The 13,553-nt window shown below is 46.0% G+C and overlaps 1 protein-coding gene across 1 annotated transcript in view; it reads left to right on the forward strand.

Annotated features, from left to right (window-relative positions):
• Positions 1-12,875, forward strand: part of sdk2b (sidekick cell adhesion molecule 2b) — a 650,002-nt gene extending 637,127 nt beyond the window's left edge. Inside the window, 2 exon segments of the mRNA XM_080455991.1 lie at positions 8,087-8,143; positions 9,651-12,875. Coding sequence (XP_080312117.1) covers positions 8,087-8,143; positions 9,651-10,166 — 573 coding nt within the window. The 3' untranslated portion in view covers positions 10,167-12,875.
• The last annotated feature ends 678 nt before the right edge of the window (positions 12,876-13,553 follow it).

Genomic DNA, 13,553 nt, shown 5'->3' on the forward strand with positions numbered 1-13,553 from the left:
CTCTCTCTCTCTGTCTCTCTCTCTCTCTCTCTGTCTCTGTCTCTGTCTCTGCCTCTCGCTCTCGTTCTCTCTCTCTCTCTCTCTCTCTCTCTGTCTCTGTCTCTCGCTCTTGCTCTCGTTCTCTCTCTCTCTCTCTCTCTCTCTCTCTCTCTCTCTCTCTCGCTCTCTCTCTCTCTCTCTCTCTCACCACACAGATAGTTAAATACAAACACATCCATCGCTATGTTGTAAATACTGTTCAATATCCAGTCCAGGTTGTTTTTGTGCCTAAAGACCCCCCCCCCTCCCTCCCACCTCTCTCCATCCTCCTCACAGCGTTCACTGTCTCTCTCTCTCTGTCTTTGTCCTGTTGGGGCCCCCTGCTGTGTCCACTATAGCAATGTCCCCCCCTCTCCCTTTCTCTGATGATATAATCCATAACTGGAGCACAAAGGAAGAGAGCCCCCCGCTCTCTGGAATATGAGGAGCTCTCGGTCTATGTTGCAGAGATAGGGGGGCCACAGCCAGCGTTGCCATGTCGGCTTATTATAAGCGACTTTGGGCTTCTTTTTTGCGCCTGTTTCTAAAGTGTAGTTGCTTATTTGGGCTTGTTTCCTAATGTTGTTTAAACCAGTGGTTCTCAAACATTTTCATGTCAAGAACCCCAAATTTAACGTGTATTTGTACCCCATCTGAAATTAATTTGTGCCAGGAGACCCCCCCCATACCAGATTTGTGTTGATAAAATGTTTCAACAATATTTCACATTTTACACTTTCTTTTCCCACAAGATTTTTTGAAAATAGCAGGTCTACAAGCTCGTAGCTTGTAGATCGGCTATTTTCAAATAGCCAACGTATATGTTTAAAGCTTCTTCTGTGCTTGTTTTCCTAGACCGGGTTGCTTATTTCTCTCACAAAATCTGGCAACTCTGGCCACAGCCCCCTGTCTCCCCCACACAAAAAAAAAACTGAAATTTTTGTGGGAACAGAAAGTTGTCTAATTTAAAAATAGTGACAACACTATGTATCAGCAATAGTGGTGCCAAATCGAGTTCTCCGCACAGTCAACGCACAGTCGCTCCGCACTTCTTTGTTTTCCAAAGCTAACTCGAAATTTGTCCTGCGATGATGAACGCTTTATCTCCGACAACTAGGTCAAGTGATTTAGACCTACAATTTAGCATACCCCCCCCCCCCCTTTAGAATGCTCCTCTTAATTCCACCCCCCCCCCCTCCCCCACTGTTTTCTGTCAGTTTATTATATTTTTTTCCCACGCCACTTGCCTCAGTGCATCATGGGCGAGTAGACGAGACCAGGCAACTTTTATCGCTGCTGTGCAGAAACCGCGTGTCGCCCATCAACACAAGAACGTGTCCTGACTTAATAAGCAGCTGAGACGATTACAAAAAACTAAAGGTTTGACCAATTAATGAGGTCGATTCCTTAATCGCCTCACTCACTTTTCACTTGATCGATCACTGGGTAATTTGGCATGTAACATACTAATGCAAATGCAAACGCATGTTTGGTAAATAAATGCGGTGTATCGCGGATCAATATAGCCGATCTATAAGCTCACACCGTGTCACATCCGCGACACATTGTGAGCTTATAGATCAGCTATTTTTTTACACATGACACTGCCAAGCAACGGAAGTATAGCTGGGCTTGACTGACACAGCAAGGCTGGCGGGTGCGGGTGCGTGCGTGTGAGTGTGTGTGTGAGACATGTTTTTCCTCGTACAGTTCCAGTCCCCGCCCCCTTCATCATGAACACACATTTAACACACACACGTTTAACAAAAAAGCGTTGCTGTCTCATGTTTGTTGAAGCGAGACACATTTTCATAATGCTGAATTATAGAGCTTCAGCTGATAAAGTAAATGCATTTAACTAAAGAGATTGTGCATGGTCATATAGGTTACATGTGAAAGGACTGCAATGGAAACAAGCCGCTGGCTTTATGGCGTTGTATGATATAAGCATAATAAGCGTAATACAATTATATATACATTGGAATATATTGTGCACGCTTCATCTGTCTCAAAAAGCTATGCATAGTTAATTTGTCTCTGTGCATGATGCCTGAATGCAGGGACTGCTGTAAAATGATCATGTTTAACATATGTATTGTATTTATTTGTGGACTGAATATGAGGTGATACAGAAGTACCTCAACTCTGTTACATTGGCAAAGCGGCAGTGCCGTGTTTTGTGTTGTGCGGGACAGTGTTGATTTCGTCGTCTAAAACCATGACGAAAAATGTTCGCCGACGACCTTTTTTCACTGACAAAAACGAAATAAAAACAAAATAAAAACTAAGCTATGATGACAAACTAATTCTAAATATATTGACAATTTCGTCAACAACTAAAAACTAGACTAAACTCTTAGGGAGAGACTAGTGGAGAAGAGATCCAGTAGAACTACAATACGGGGTCATTTTATGTTCGTCTCGTCTGTTTCCAGCATGCAACCGAGTGTAAAATCTGCCATTACGACGCCATCAAGGCACCGCCAAAATGCATTTTAGTCGACTATAATCAACTGTAGATTTAGTTGACTATAATCTTAGGATATTTAGTCGACTAAAACTAGACTAAATCTAAAACATCTCAGATGACTAAAATATGACTAAAACTAAATGGAATTTTATTCAAAAGACTAAAGACTAAAACTACATCAAAATTTGCTGTCAAAATCAACACTGGTGCAGCACCCCAACACTGGGGGGGAGGCAACCGGAACTGTATGAGCAAAAACACGGACACGTCTGCCCCATAGAGTTAAAAATAATAATAATAGAGAATGCACGGGAAATCCCCGCCCATTCACTTGTATGGAGCTGCTCAACCAGCGCATACTTCCTTTTCACCCCTTCTTCCGGGTTGGGATATGTGTCGGGCGGGGCCTAATTTGGGGCCTATCATGTGACGCGTTTTGCGTCACTCTACGCGTCGTCTCGCATGCGCAGTATTGTCACCTCTGTGCGCAAACGAAACCCGTGAGCAAGCTCACGAGTCGCTCGTTCAATGTGTCATGGCCCCTGCCATAATAAGCTGCAGTACCTATGATTGGCCACCATGTCCAATAATGCGCTTCACTGCTCCCTATCGGTTCTGGGGGCTTGGTCTGCCCTGAGACTGGGAGGTTCGGGGTTCAATCCCTGGCAGGGACCCAATGCCTCCCAGCTTGGCACTCAGCATCAAGGGTTGGATTGGGGGGGAGGGGGGGGGGGGGGTATAAGTCCCTGTGACAAACCTGGGTCATGTCCAGGGGGTGTATACTTGCAATCAAGCTGCCTCATGTTACAGAAACAGGAGACATGGCTCCTGAACTATGGGCCACATGGCTCTGGAACCGTTGGCTCCCAAAGCTACTAACTTACTTACGTACTCCAGCGTTCATCAGATGGGACACCATCTGAGGGGTGCATGGGGGGGGGGGCGTTTTGGACAAGGATCGGCACTGGGCCGAGAGGGAACGAGAGAGCGAAGCGAATAGGGGAGGAGAGAATGGAGAAGTGGATGTTTTTTTTGGGGGGGAAGAATATTTTCGAGACTAGTAACATCTGTTTCCCACACTTCAAGGCCGGGCCAAGCCGGTCCGGTCCGGAGAGGAACGCAGTGTAAACACTTCTGTTCCAAATACACCCGCTTTTCTGGCAGTGAGAGAGAAACACACGCACGCACGCACACACACACACACACACACACACACACACACACACACACACACACACACACACACACACACACACACACACACACACACACACACACACATTAATATCACTGTACTGTACGGACATGGACCTTTTAGGACAGCAATTTTATGATTGCCATTTTTCCCGTTTTTCTTGATATTTTTGCTATTTTGAACCCTAAACCTGAAGTCGAAAAATAGCCGAGTCACAAGCTCTAACTCTAACCCCAACCCCTAAACCTATAACCTCCAAATGTCTAACCCCAACCCCTAAACCATACATGGGCAACTGGTGGCCCGGGGGCCACATGCGGTCCCCCACCTTCACCTAATGCGGCCCACAGGTTAATAACGGAATACTGATATATTATTGATTTCAACTGTTACAATTCCAAACATGCAAACATAACCCGCTTTAATTACTTCACTCTATATTAGTAGCTTAATGACTAGTATTAAAATATTATTGTCTTTTTTTTGTCCAATGTATTTAAGTTCATAATGTTAACATAAGTATAACTAAATGCATTCGAAATGAAATAAAAATGTTACTTTTCAGGATTCCAATGAAAAAATTGCACAAAAAAATCTGGATTCCAATTCAAAAATAGAAAAAAATAGCAGATCTACAAGCTCAAAAGACGTCGCACTGCGGCACGTTTTGAGCTTGTAGATCTGCTATTTTTGCTACTTTTGTGTGACATAGAATGGTGGCATTCATTTACGAAAAAAAGTTGTCTGCCCAACAGTATATGCAATGTGGCCCTCTGGAGTGAGTATAGAAATATAGTGGCCCTCTCCATCATCAAAGTTGCATCACCCCTGCCCTAAAGCCAAATGTCTAATCCCAGTCTGTAAACCTCTAAAACCTCTAAATGTCAGTTGTTTTCTGCATGCAACATCTGTATGGTGCGTATACATGTGCGCTCGCATGAATGGGCGCGCGGCATGCACAACAAATGTGCACAATGATTTAAAGGGTCACACCATGAATTTCATTCAAAAAATTTTTTTTAACATTCAGTCATTCATTCTCATTTCAGAGATTTTCAGAATGGGCGTGTCTGAACAGGCCATTTCAGAATGGCAATGCAAGTGACATCACTTGCCTTGCCATTGCATTGATGATGGCCAGACAGAATTGCTCAGTAGCCCCCCCCTGCCCAAAAGGACGTTTTGGTATTGCAGCTGAAAGTGCTGTATAAGCCAGAGACAATTGACTTGGGATGAGTATATCTGAGTGATGATTTAGGCTCAAACCTTTTGAAAAAGGTTTGAGGGACATACACCATATGATATTAAATATCAAATTTTATTTTTTAAATTCATGGTGTAGATCCTTTAAGGGTCCCGGTTTGAGGTGTTGAATATACAGTCACCCTATTCTAAATACCAATAAGACCTAAAACCAACCTATTTTTTTTTTAATGTAAGCCTATATCTCTCTAAACCAGGGGTCTTCAACGTTTTTAGGCCAAGGACCCCCTAGCTGAGAGAGAGAGATGAAGCAGGGACCCCCTCTATATCGTATAAAATTGTGTTTCAGATTCAAACATTTTTGTTTACTTGGTCTACTCTTTTTTTCCCTCATCACCTAAACCTCTTTGCCAAAAATAGCCGATCTACAAGCTCACAACGCCTCGCAGCGTGAGGCGTTGTGAGCTTGTAGATCGGCTATCTTTGGGTAAAGTTCTCCTCAGAAAAGGGATGCTAGGGTTCAAGTGGCTACGGTAAAATAAATAATCATATATCACAAAGATTTTGAAGGACCCCCTGTAGTAACTCGGAGGACCCCCTAGGGGTCCCGGACCCCCTGTTGAAGACCCCTGCTCTAAACAGCAAAATGCTCCTGACAATGTCTGTTTCTGAAATTGTACTGTACTTGTGGGGACATTTGGTACGCACACGCACACGCACACACACACACACACACACGCTCAGCTGGACTGCTGTCTCATCCCCGGGTGCAGTAGGCCTACTGTTCATTCCTCTAGCCAGCAGCGTGGCTGCGTGAGCGTTATCTCACCAGGCCAGTGAGAAGGGGGCCTTGTTGTTGTTCTGTTGTGTTGCTAAATGCACTGGCATGACTGGAATGCCTTTCAGCGCCGTGGCGCTTGGCTCTCAAAATGCCTTACAATGGGCCTATGATATCCAAACGAACCCCCCCAGACCCCCCCACACACAAACACACACACACACACACACACACACACACACACACACACACACACACACACACACACACACACACACACACACACACACACACACACACACACACTCACATTACACTCACACACATGCATACATATGCAAACGCCACGTTTCCCCCCACTCCACAGGACGCTCCATTCACATTCAAGTGGCTTTTAATGGGACTTTCCCCCACTTAGGAAGAACAACAGTCTCTATGTGACACTCATTACCAGGCCACGTAAATCACTTTTTCCTGTCAAGGACCCCAATTTAATTTGATTTGTGTTGTTAAAATGCTTCAAAATATTCCAATTGGTTCCCGACTTTTTCATGATTCTTTTTAAGTAGCAGATGTATAAAATAGGGTTGAATTGGTTAAACTAACCAATTTCGGTGGGGACCCTCTGGAACCCCCTCAAAGGACCCCTGAGGGTCCCCAAGTAGTTTTTTTAAGCCCTAATATACTTACTAACGTGAATGCCGAACATAGCTGATCTACAAGCTTGCGTTGCGACATGTTGTGAGTTTGTAGATCGCCTATTTTCGCTGTTTTTACATAGGGACACCAGGTTAGCACTTGGCAGTGGTTAAACTTGCAAAATGTTAACAGTTAAAAACTATTCTTTCTATGCTTTATTTTTTTGGTCAAGGAATCAGACAAGCGTGACCCATCTGTATAGTATCCCTTTTTCACAGCTTTTTAAAACTGTTCTGACATATATATGGGATATGAAGAGAAAGCCTCATATGGGAGTGGGGGTTCGTCGAAGGGGACGGGGGCGCATGTTGAAAAACCTGTGCCGAGGGAGGAGTGAAATCTGACTCTGTAGCCATATGTGTGACACATGTGCTGTATGATAGAGAGAGAGAGAGAGAGAAGGGGGGGGGGGGGGTTCTGGAGAATGTCAGTATAGTATGCATTGCCAGTCCCATGCGAAATAATGGAACATGATATCAGTAGAGTGGCGAGCCAGAGAAAAGCATCGAAATGCCTCCGTATTGCCACCAGCACAACTCCTGAAAACCAACCCTGGGCCCATGGAAAAAGACTGGCTCTTTTGTCTTTCTTCCACATAATAATGCTGGTGCTGCGTTTCACGAAAACCTGCCTCGTCGGAGGCATTCTTGCACGATCAGAGTCATAGAGTCCTTGAGTTCCTCGGTGGCCTTGTCATTAATCATGCGCTTCACGGCACTTATAAAGGTGACCCACGGCGCTCCCTACACTGAGGCGCCCCGATATGATGGAGTTGTCCCTTCCTTTGACAGCTGGAATGTGGCTTTACGTATCCACAAAAGGAGCTTGAGCCCTAGCCTGCAGCAAGGTGGAGGGTCAGTCCGCTAAAGAATGCGCCACGGGGATCTTTGTCATTTTTCTTAATGCATCAGGTTTTTTGAGGTCCGTCTCAGAGTTGATTTTGACAGCAAATGTGTAATTACTTTTACTCATAGTCTTTTGAATAAAATTCCATTAAGTGTTAGTCATATTTTAGTCATATGAAATGTTTTAGTTTTTGTCTAGTTTTAGTCGACTAAATATCATAGATTATTGTCGCCTAAATCTACAATTGATTTAGTCGACTAAAATGTATTTTGGCGGTGCCTTGATGGCGTCTTAATGCCTGATTTTACACTTGGTTGCTTGCTGAAAATAGCCGCTCTACAAGCTCACAACGTGTCGCAGCGCGACACGTTGTGAGCTTGTTGACCTGCTATTTTCAGAGCGCAACACCCGAGCGCAACCAGACATAAAATGACTTGTCTTTTAGTTCTACTGGATCTCTTCTCCACTAGTCCCTCATTAACATTTTCATCTAGTTTTTATTTGTTGACGAAATACGTCAATATATTTAGTCTTTAGTTTTAGTCATCGTAGCTTAGTATTCCAACCAATTGCAATTAGTTTCCGGTTGCTTTTCGGGACCGAAAATATGAAGAAGGTAGATTTGAATTCGCTGAGAAAGTGGCTTCATAATGGGGTCTGTAGAAAGCGTAGAAATGGGTGACGCCATGGATCACTTTGTCCATAATTTTTTTTACAGTCTGTATGTTTCCAAAGGCAAGAAACACACTCACATGGTTTCATCATCATCATAACTGTGGGTCATCGAGGGTCATCATTGCACTCTTGGCCAAAACTCTTTCATGAATCCATTGTCACCATAGTGCTTTAAACCCCCACTTGTTCTGTTCACTCATAGGAGGCGCTGGTGTTCTCGTACGGGACAGGTGGCCTGCGTACGCTCCCGCTGCATTTGGTGAGGTTACCGGCTGGCTTTCCTGCTTTGTGTGTCTTGTCGCCCCGTTTTTGGGCGTTTAGGGGGCATCGGTTCTCAACGTCCGGTCCGGCAGGTGACCACCAGGGGGGTCCCCGAATGGGACCCCCTTACGGGTCCCCGAATGGGACCCCCTTACGGGTCCGTAACTCTGAAGAGCGTACATATGGAACCAAACGGACCCGTAGGGGTCCGTTTGGTTCCATCTGTACGCTCTCAGAGTTAAATTGAGTCAGTTAACTTAAATCGCAGAGTTACAAACCCGTAAGCGTCCATTTGGACCGCAGGCCGGCCCCGGACCAGACGTTGAGAAACAGCCTGTTGGGGGGACTGGTCCCTTCTGCTAGACCCCCTCCCCCCCCATCCAACCCCCTCCCCACCTATTGCAGTAGGCTTTGTGGTCTACCGCTGTATACATACACCCCCTATAGCCTGGCATTGGCTCCCATAGGCAGAGAGTATGAGAAATCAGAAAATGACCGGGCCAATCGGTGACTGCGTTTCAACTGCTGTCCGTACAACAGTGAAAAGCAGCCCCCTGATTGGCCCGGTCATTTTCTGATTTCTCATACTCTCTGCCTATGGGCCGAAGTCCAGACTGATACCGTGGAGGAACGTGTGAGTGAATCCACGTCATCAGTCTGGCCAATGCCAGGCTATACCCCCCTCCCCCCCTATACCCTTGTCTTGCTGGAGTGCCGTGCTGCTGGGGGGGGAATCACAGTAAACTTTATTGTCACGTATTTACAGTATGTAAAAGAAGTGGGTGAAATTAGTTTTTGTGCAATTAAGCTCCATTGTTTGTTTTTCTTTTTAGAAAGAGAAAAAGGGAGGGAGAGCAAGGAGGGAAAAGAGAGAAAAGCAAAAAACAAACACTAGAGAATATACATGTCAAGGAGAGGCAAAAATCTAAGATGTCTACTGTATACACAGAGCATTACCCAGCTGGTACAGTATGTACATGAGGTTAGACATAAGGTGTATAAACATAGACCTATATAGGCCAGTGGAATTAAGGCCCTGAAGTCGAGTTAGCTGACCTTCGGCTGTCTTTGTGTTGATGGTCCGTTGACACACAGCGCACGCTCCAGTAACCTCCGGTCATCAGCCTCCCCTCGCAATCATGCTTCCACTCATCTGTCCATTTGTTCCTCCTTGACCGTGTGTTGTGATGTGTTGTGATGTGTTGTGGTGTGTTGTGGTGTGCCGTGCGCATATGTACACACACACTTGTCTTGCATGCGTGCGCGCGTGTGTGTGTGTGTGTGTGTGTGTTAGGAAGGGCAAGAAGGTAAATGAGAACCGATATCCTATCCTCTGAAACTAAACAGCGATACAATAACTCTCATGATCATTTGCACTTATAGCCCCTCCCCCTTGCATCTCTAACCGCGCCAGAGCAAAAACACCGTAGGAGCTCCCCTGCGCGCCATCTTGATGTGTCTCTCTCTCTCCCCCCCCCCCCCCCCCCCCCCTCTCCCCCCTGCAGGGCAGCGACAGCGAGTACGAGGTGGACCCCAACCGCCAGAAGACGCACTCCTTCGTCAACCACTACATCAGCGACCCCACCTACTACAACTCGTGGCGCCGGCAGCAGAAGGGCATCTCGCGCGCGCCCGCCTACAGCAGCTACGCCGAGTCCGAGTCGGCGGCCAGCGAGCACGGCAGCGACCAGCAGCAGCAGCAGCACCCGTGCGGGCCCCCGCCCCTGCCCCCGCTCCCGCCGCTGCCCCCGCAGCTGAGCTCGCCGAGCCCCCAGCCCCAGCAGCCCCCGTCCTCCTCCAACTCCAACTCCTCCATCATGGCGGGCCAGCAGCAGCAAACCCCTACCTCCCAGGGGGGGCAGGGCAGCCTGTTCAGGCCCAAGGGCTCCCGGACTCCCACCCCGTCCCAGCAGAGCTCCTCCTCTAACCCCCCCAGCCAGCACAGCACCCTGTACAGACCCCCCAGCAGCCTGGCGCCCGGCTCGCGGGCCCCCATCGCTGGCTTCTCCTCCTTTGTGTGATTACATGTGCTGATGAGAACTGACACACACACACACACACACACACACACACACACACAACGCCTCGGAGGGGGAGAATTAAAAAAGAAAGTGAAATATTAAGGAAATATATCTTACCCGACGACGTCGCGTTGAAGGGGGAACGCGGGGCGGGGGGTCCCAACGCAACACGCCAGGCGATCAGCCGACAAAAAACGCATCGTTTCATTATTTTTTTCGTCTTTTTCTTTTCACACAGTTTCTTGTATTTACTTTGATAATTTTTCTTCTTGTTTTTTCATTTTGTTCTGGTTTGGTTTAGGTGGCGATTCTGTAAACAAACAAGGTATATCTTTATTGTAGTACTTTTTTCCCTTTTTCTTCTATGGTGTGTGCGAGTGCGTATGTGTGAGTGTCTGTGTGAGTGTGTGTGTGTGTGTGTGTGCGTGCATGTGTGTGCCACTGTATAGTTTTGGTCATATCACTTGAGCTGAGAGACAGATAAGAGAGATACAGTATATTGTCTGCACTCAGCAATCTATTCACTCTTTTGTTTGCTTTTGCTGACCCGGGTGATAGTTTTTTTTTGCATGACTTTTAATTGGTTTAGTTTTTTTATTATCATTATTATTTCATGTTTCATTTTTCTTTGTCACTCTTCTTTTACTCTGCACATTCGAAAAGTGAAGAATCTGTTATAGGTCCTGTACAAAGTCACAAGAATCTTTTCAAATATATATACATGCATAAATATATATATATATATAGATATACAGTATATATATATACACACACACACACACACACACAAGCGGAGCTGATCTGAAGTCACTGTCTATGGTGAATGAGAACACTAGGATGGAAAGGTACGATGGAATTAAAGAGGACACACGAGTAGGTCTGTTTGGACTTCAGATGAAACGGACGTTCAAAGGACTAGACGATGATTGGACAAACTCGAGGATAATAGGGGGTCAAAATCCACTGAATTGGATTTCGGATGTATTCGCCTATATACCGCGAGTTGAAATCTATCCGTGAGAGATTTCCATAGGAGATGACTCGCCTCGGCCTCTAGTGCACGTACCCACCCAACGAGTGTGGGGCGGGCACGGTTTTCTTTTGGGGCACGGCGGTTCAAAAAATGTCAAAGCTTGTTGTGCCATGCTGCCTGAAGGAACATATATTATAAAGAGATGTCAAACGCAGTGTTATTGTTGTGTCTGTTCGGTTCGGTGGGGTGCGTTGCAGTTGCGTCGGAGACGTCCGCTGACGGAGAGGGAGGGCGCACGGTGACGTAATCTGGTGGAAACTGGTACCGTTTGTGACAGAAGAAGAAGTGCCACTTCTCCTCCTCAGGACCGTGGCTTCCTGTCGGGGCCCGGCACTGACAGACGCTCCTTGTTTTTAAATCACAATGGACGCCGGGGCTGTGAATGGAACAGCCTTATATAAACACTGTATTATTTCACCTTTTTGCTGTCTCTGTCTCTCTCTCACACACGCACGCAGACACACACACACACACACACACACACACACACACACACACACACACACACACACACACACACACACACACACACACACGCTCATAGATCCAGCGACGCCGCACTCGAAGAAGTGGAAGCCAGAAGGCGCCACGCGCTAGCGGCCACAGATGCCCGGCTCTCCATAAAAACTGCAACTGGGATGGTGGGGGGAGGGGGCTATTTTGATTTTGATAAGATACAGACGGAGGATGTTTTATTATTCCTGCCGCTGGTATGGCTGTCTCGTGTCTCTCTTGACAACCATCATCGCTTTGAGCCGGGCGCCATGGGAGATGATGTCACGGAGATTGCCTCACCTCTATCTCCCATTGTCGTCCCCACATGACAATGCACACAACGGCAGGGGTGACGGTCCCAGATACAAGACTGCAGTGTTTGTGCGTTTGTGTGAATATACTTCTTCTCCGTAAGCTTACAGCCTGAGTTATACTTGATTGCGCCCGTGTCGTGCACAGGAAATTCTCAATGCTCGACACCAACGCGCAAACTAATGGCTCTTTTCCGACTATAGGTACCGTGAACCGCGCCGTTACGTGAAACGTATTTCACGTATTTCACGCTGAACTCAGAAGTTTTCTAAAATAACTTTTTCTACAAAGTAACAATAGTAACTAAAGTTTTCAAATAATTGTAGTGGAGTGAAAAGTACAATATTTGTCTCTGAGATGTAGTGGAGTAGAACTAAAAGTATAGACAATTGTAAATACTCAAGTAAAGTACCTCAAAATGTTACTTAAGTACAGTACTTGAGTATATGTTCTTAGTTACTTATGTTATCCACCACGGATTCTGTGTTTAACCCTTCATAGTGGAAAAGAGCCATTAGTCTAATAACTCACCCTTTTACAGAGCATTCACTGTATGTCTGGACAACGAGGAGAGACTGTCCTGTGGCAACTGTAAGCCTTTGCTCCGCCCCTTGCCCCGCCCCCCAACACCGTGCACTCATAAACGCTGTAGTGAGGACTCAGTGGTGTGTTCACAGTTTTTCTTTTTCTTCATATTTCCACGACGACGGCAACAAAAAAAAAAAAATAATGATAATCTCATCTGCTTTTTTCTCTGTGGGGTGATTTCACTGTACGCAAAAAAGAAAAAGAAAAGAATACAAATGCTTCTGAATCTGAATGGAATATTGATCACAGTATGTTTCCCAAATAAATTATTTTTCAATGGCTGCCTCCGCTGTGGAGTTCAATGGAAAAAGTGGTGTGTGTGTGTGTGTGCGGGGTACGGTGTAGGTCACAATGCAGATGTGTGAGGTGTTGAAAGTCCATTTTAGAAAGGTAAATTCCCAGCCAACCTGTCAACCATCAGGTTTGCCATTTAGCCTAAACGTGCGGCAATAAATTGGATGAGTGGTGATGGCTGTTGAAATCCTGTCGCAAGGCATCCCCCTATCCCTTCTTAAAGGAGTAATAATTGACTTAGTGCTCCTGTAAGTAAAGGAGCGCTTAGTATGTAAAAACAGTTATTTTCTATCAATTACACACCCCATGAAGCCTTGATGTAGTGGACATTTTTAAGTTTTTGTCACATTCCTAAGCCAATAATTTGATGACCAGCGGAGTCTCCAGTAGGAGCCACCGGGGGATGTCCGCCAATGTCTGCATTCTGTTCCGTTTCAGCACACACTGTTCCCTTCATGCAGCTCCCAGGACCCACACCAAGGCAGACGGACCACCCGCACTACACGCTCACAGGACCAGTCTGCTACAGCCTTCCACCCCTATGCAAGACACTGGTTCTCAACCTCTTCAGGCCACGACCCCCCAAAATAATCATATCAATCAATAAAAAAAAGTGTTAGCAACCAAATGGGACCCTTATGGGCCTATAGCTCCGAGAGTGCACA

Source organism: Gymnoscopelus braueri (genome assembly GCF_963280865.1).
Source record: "Gymnoscopelus braueri genome assembly, chromosome: 17".
Taxonomy (NCBI): Eukaryota; Metazoa; Chordata; class Actinopteri; order Myctophiformes; family Myctophidae; genus Gymnoscopelus; species Gymnoscopelus braueri.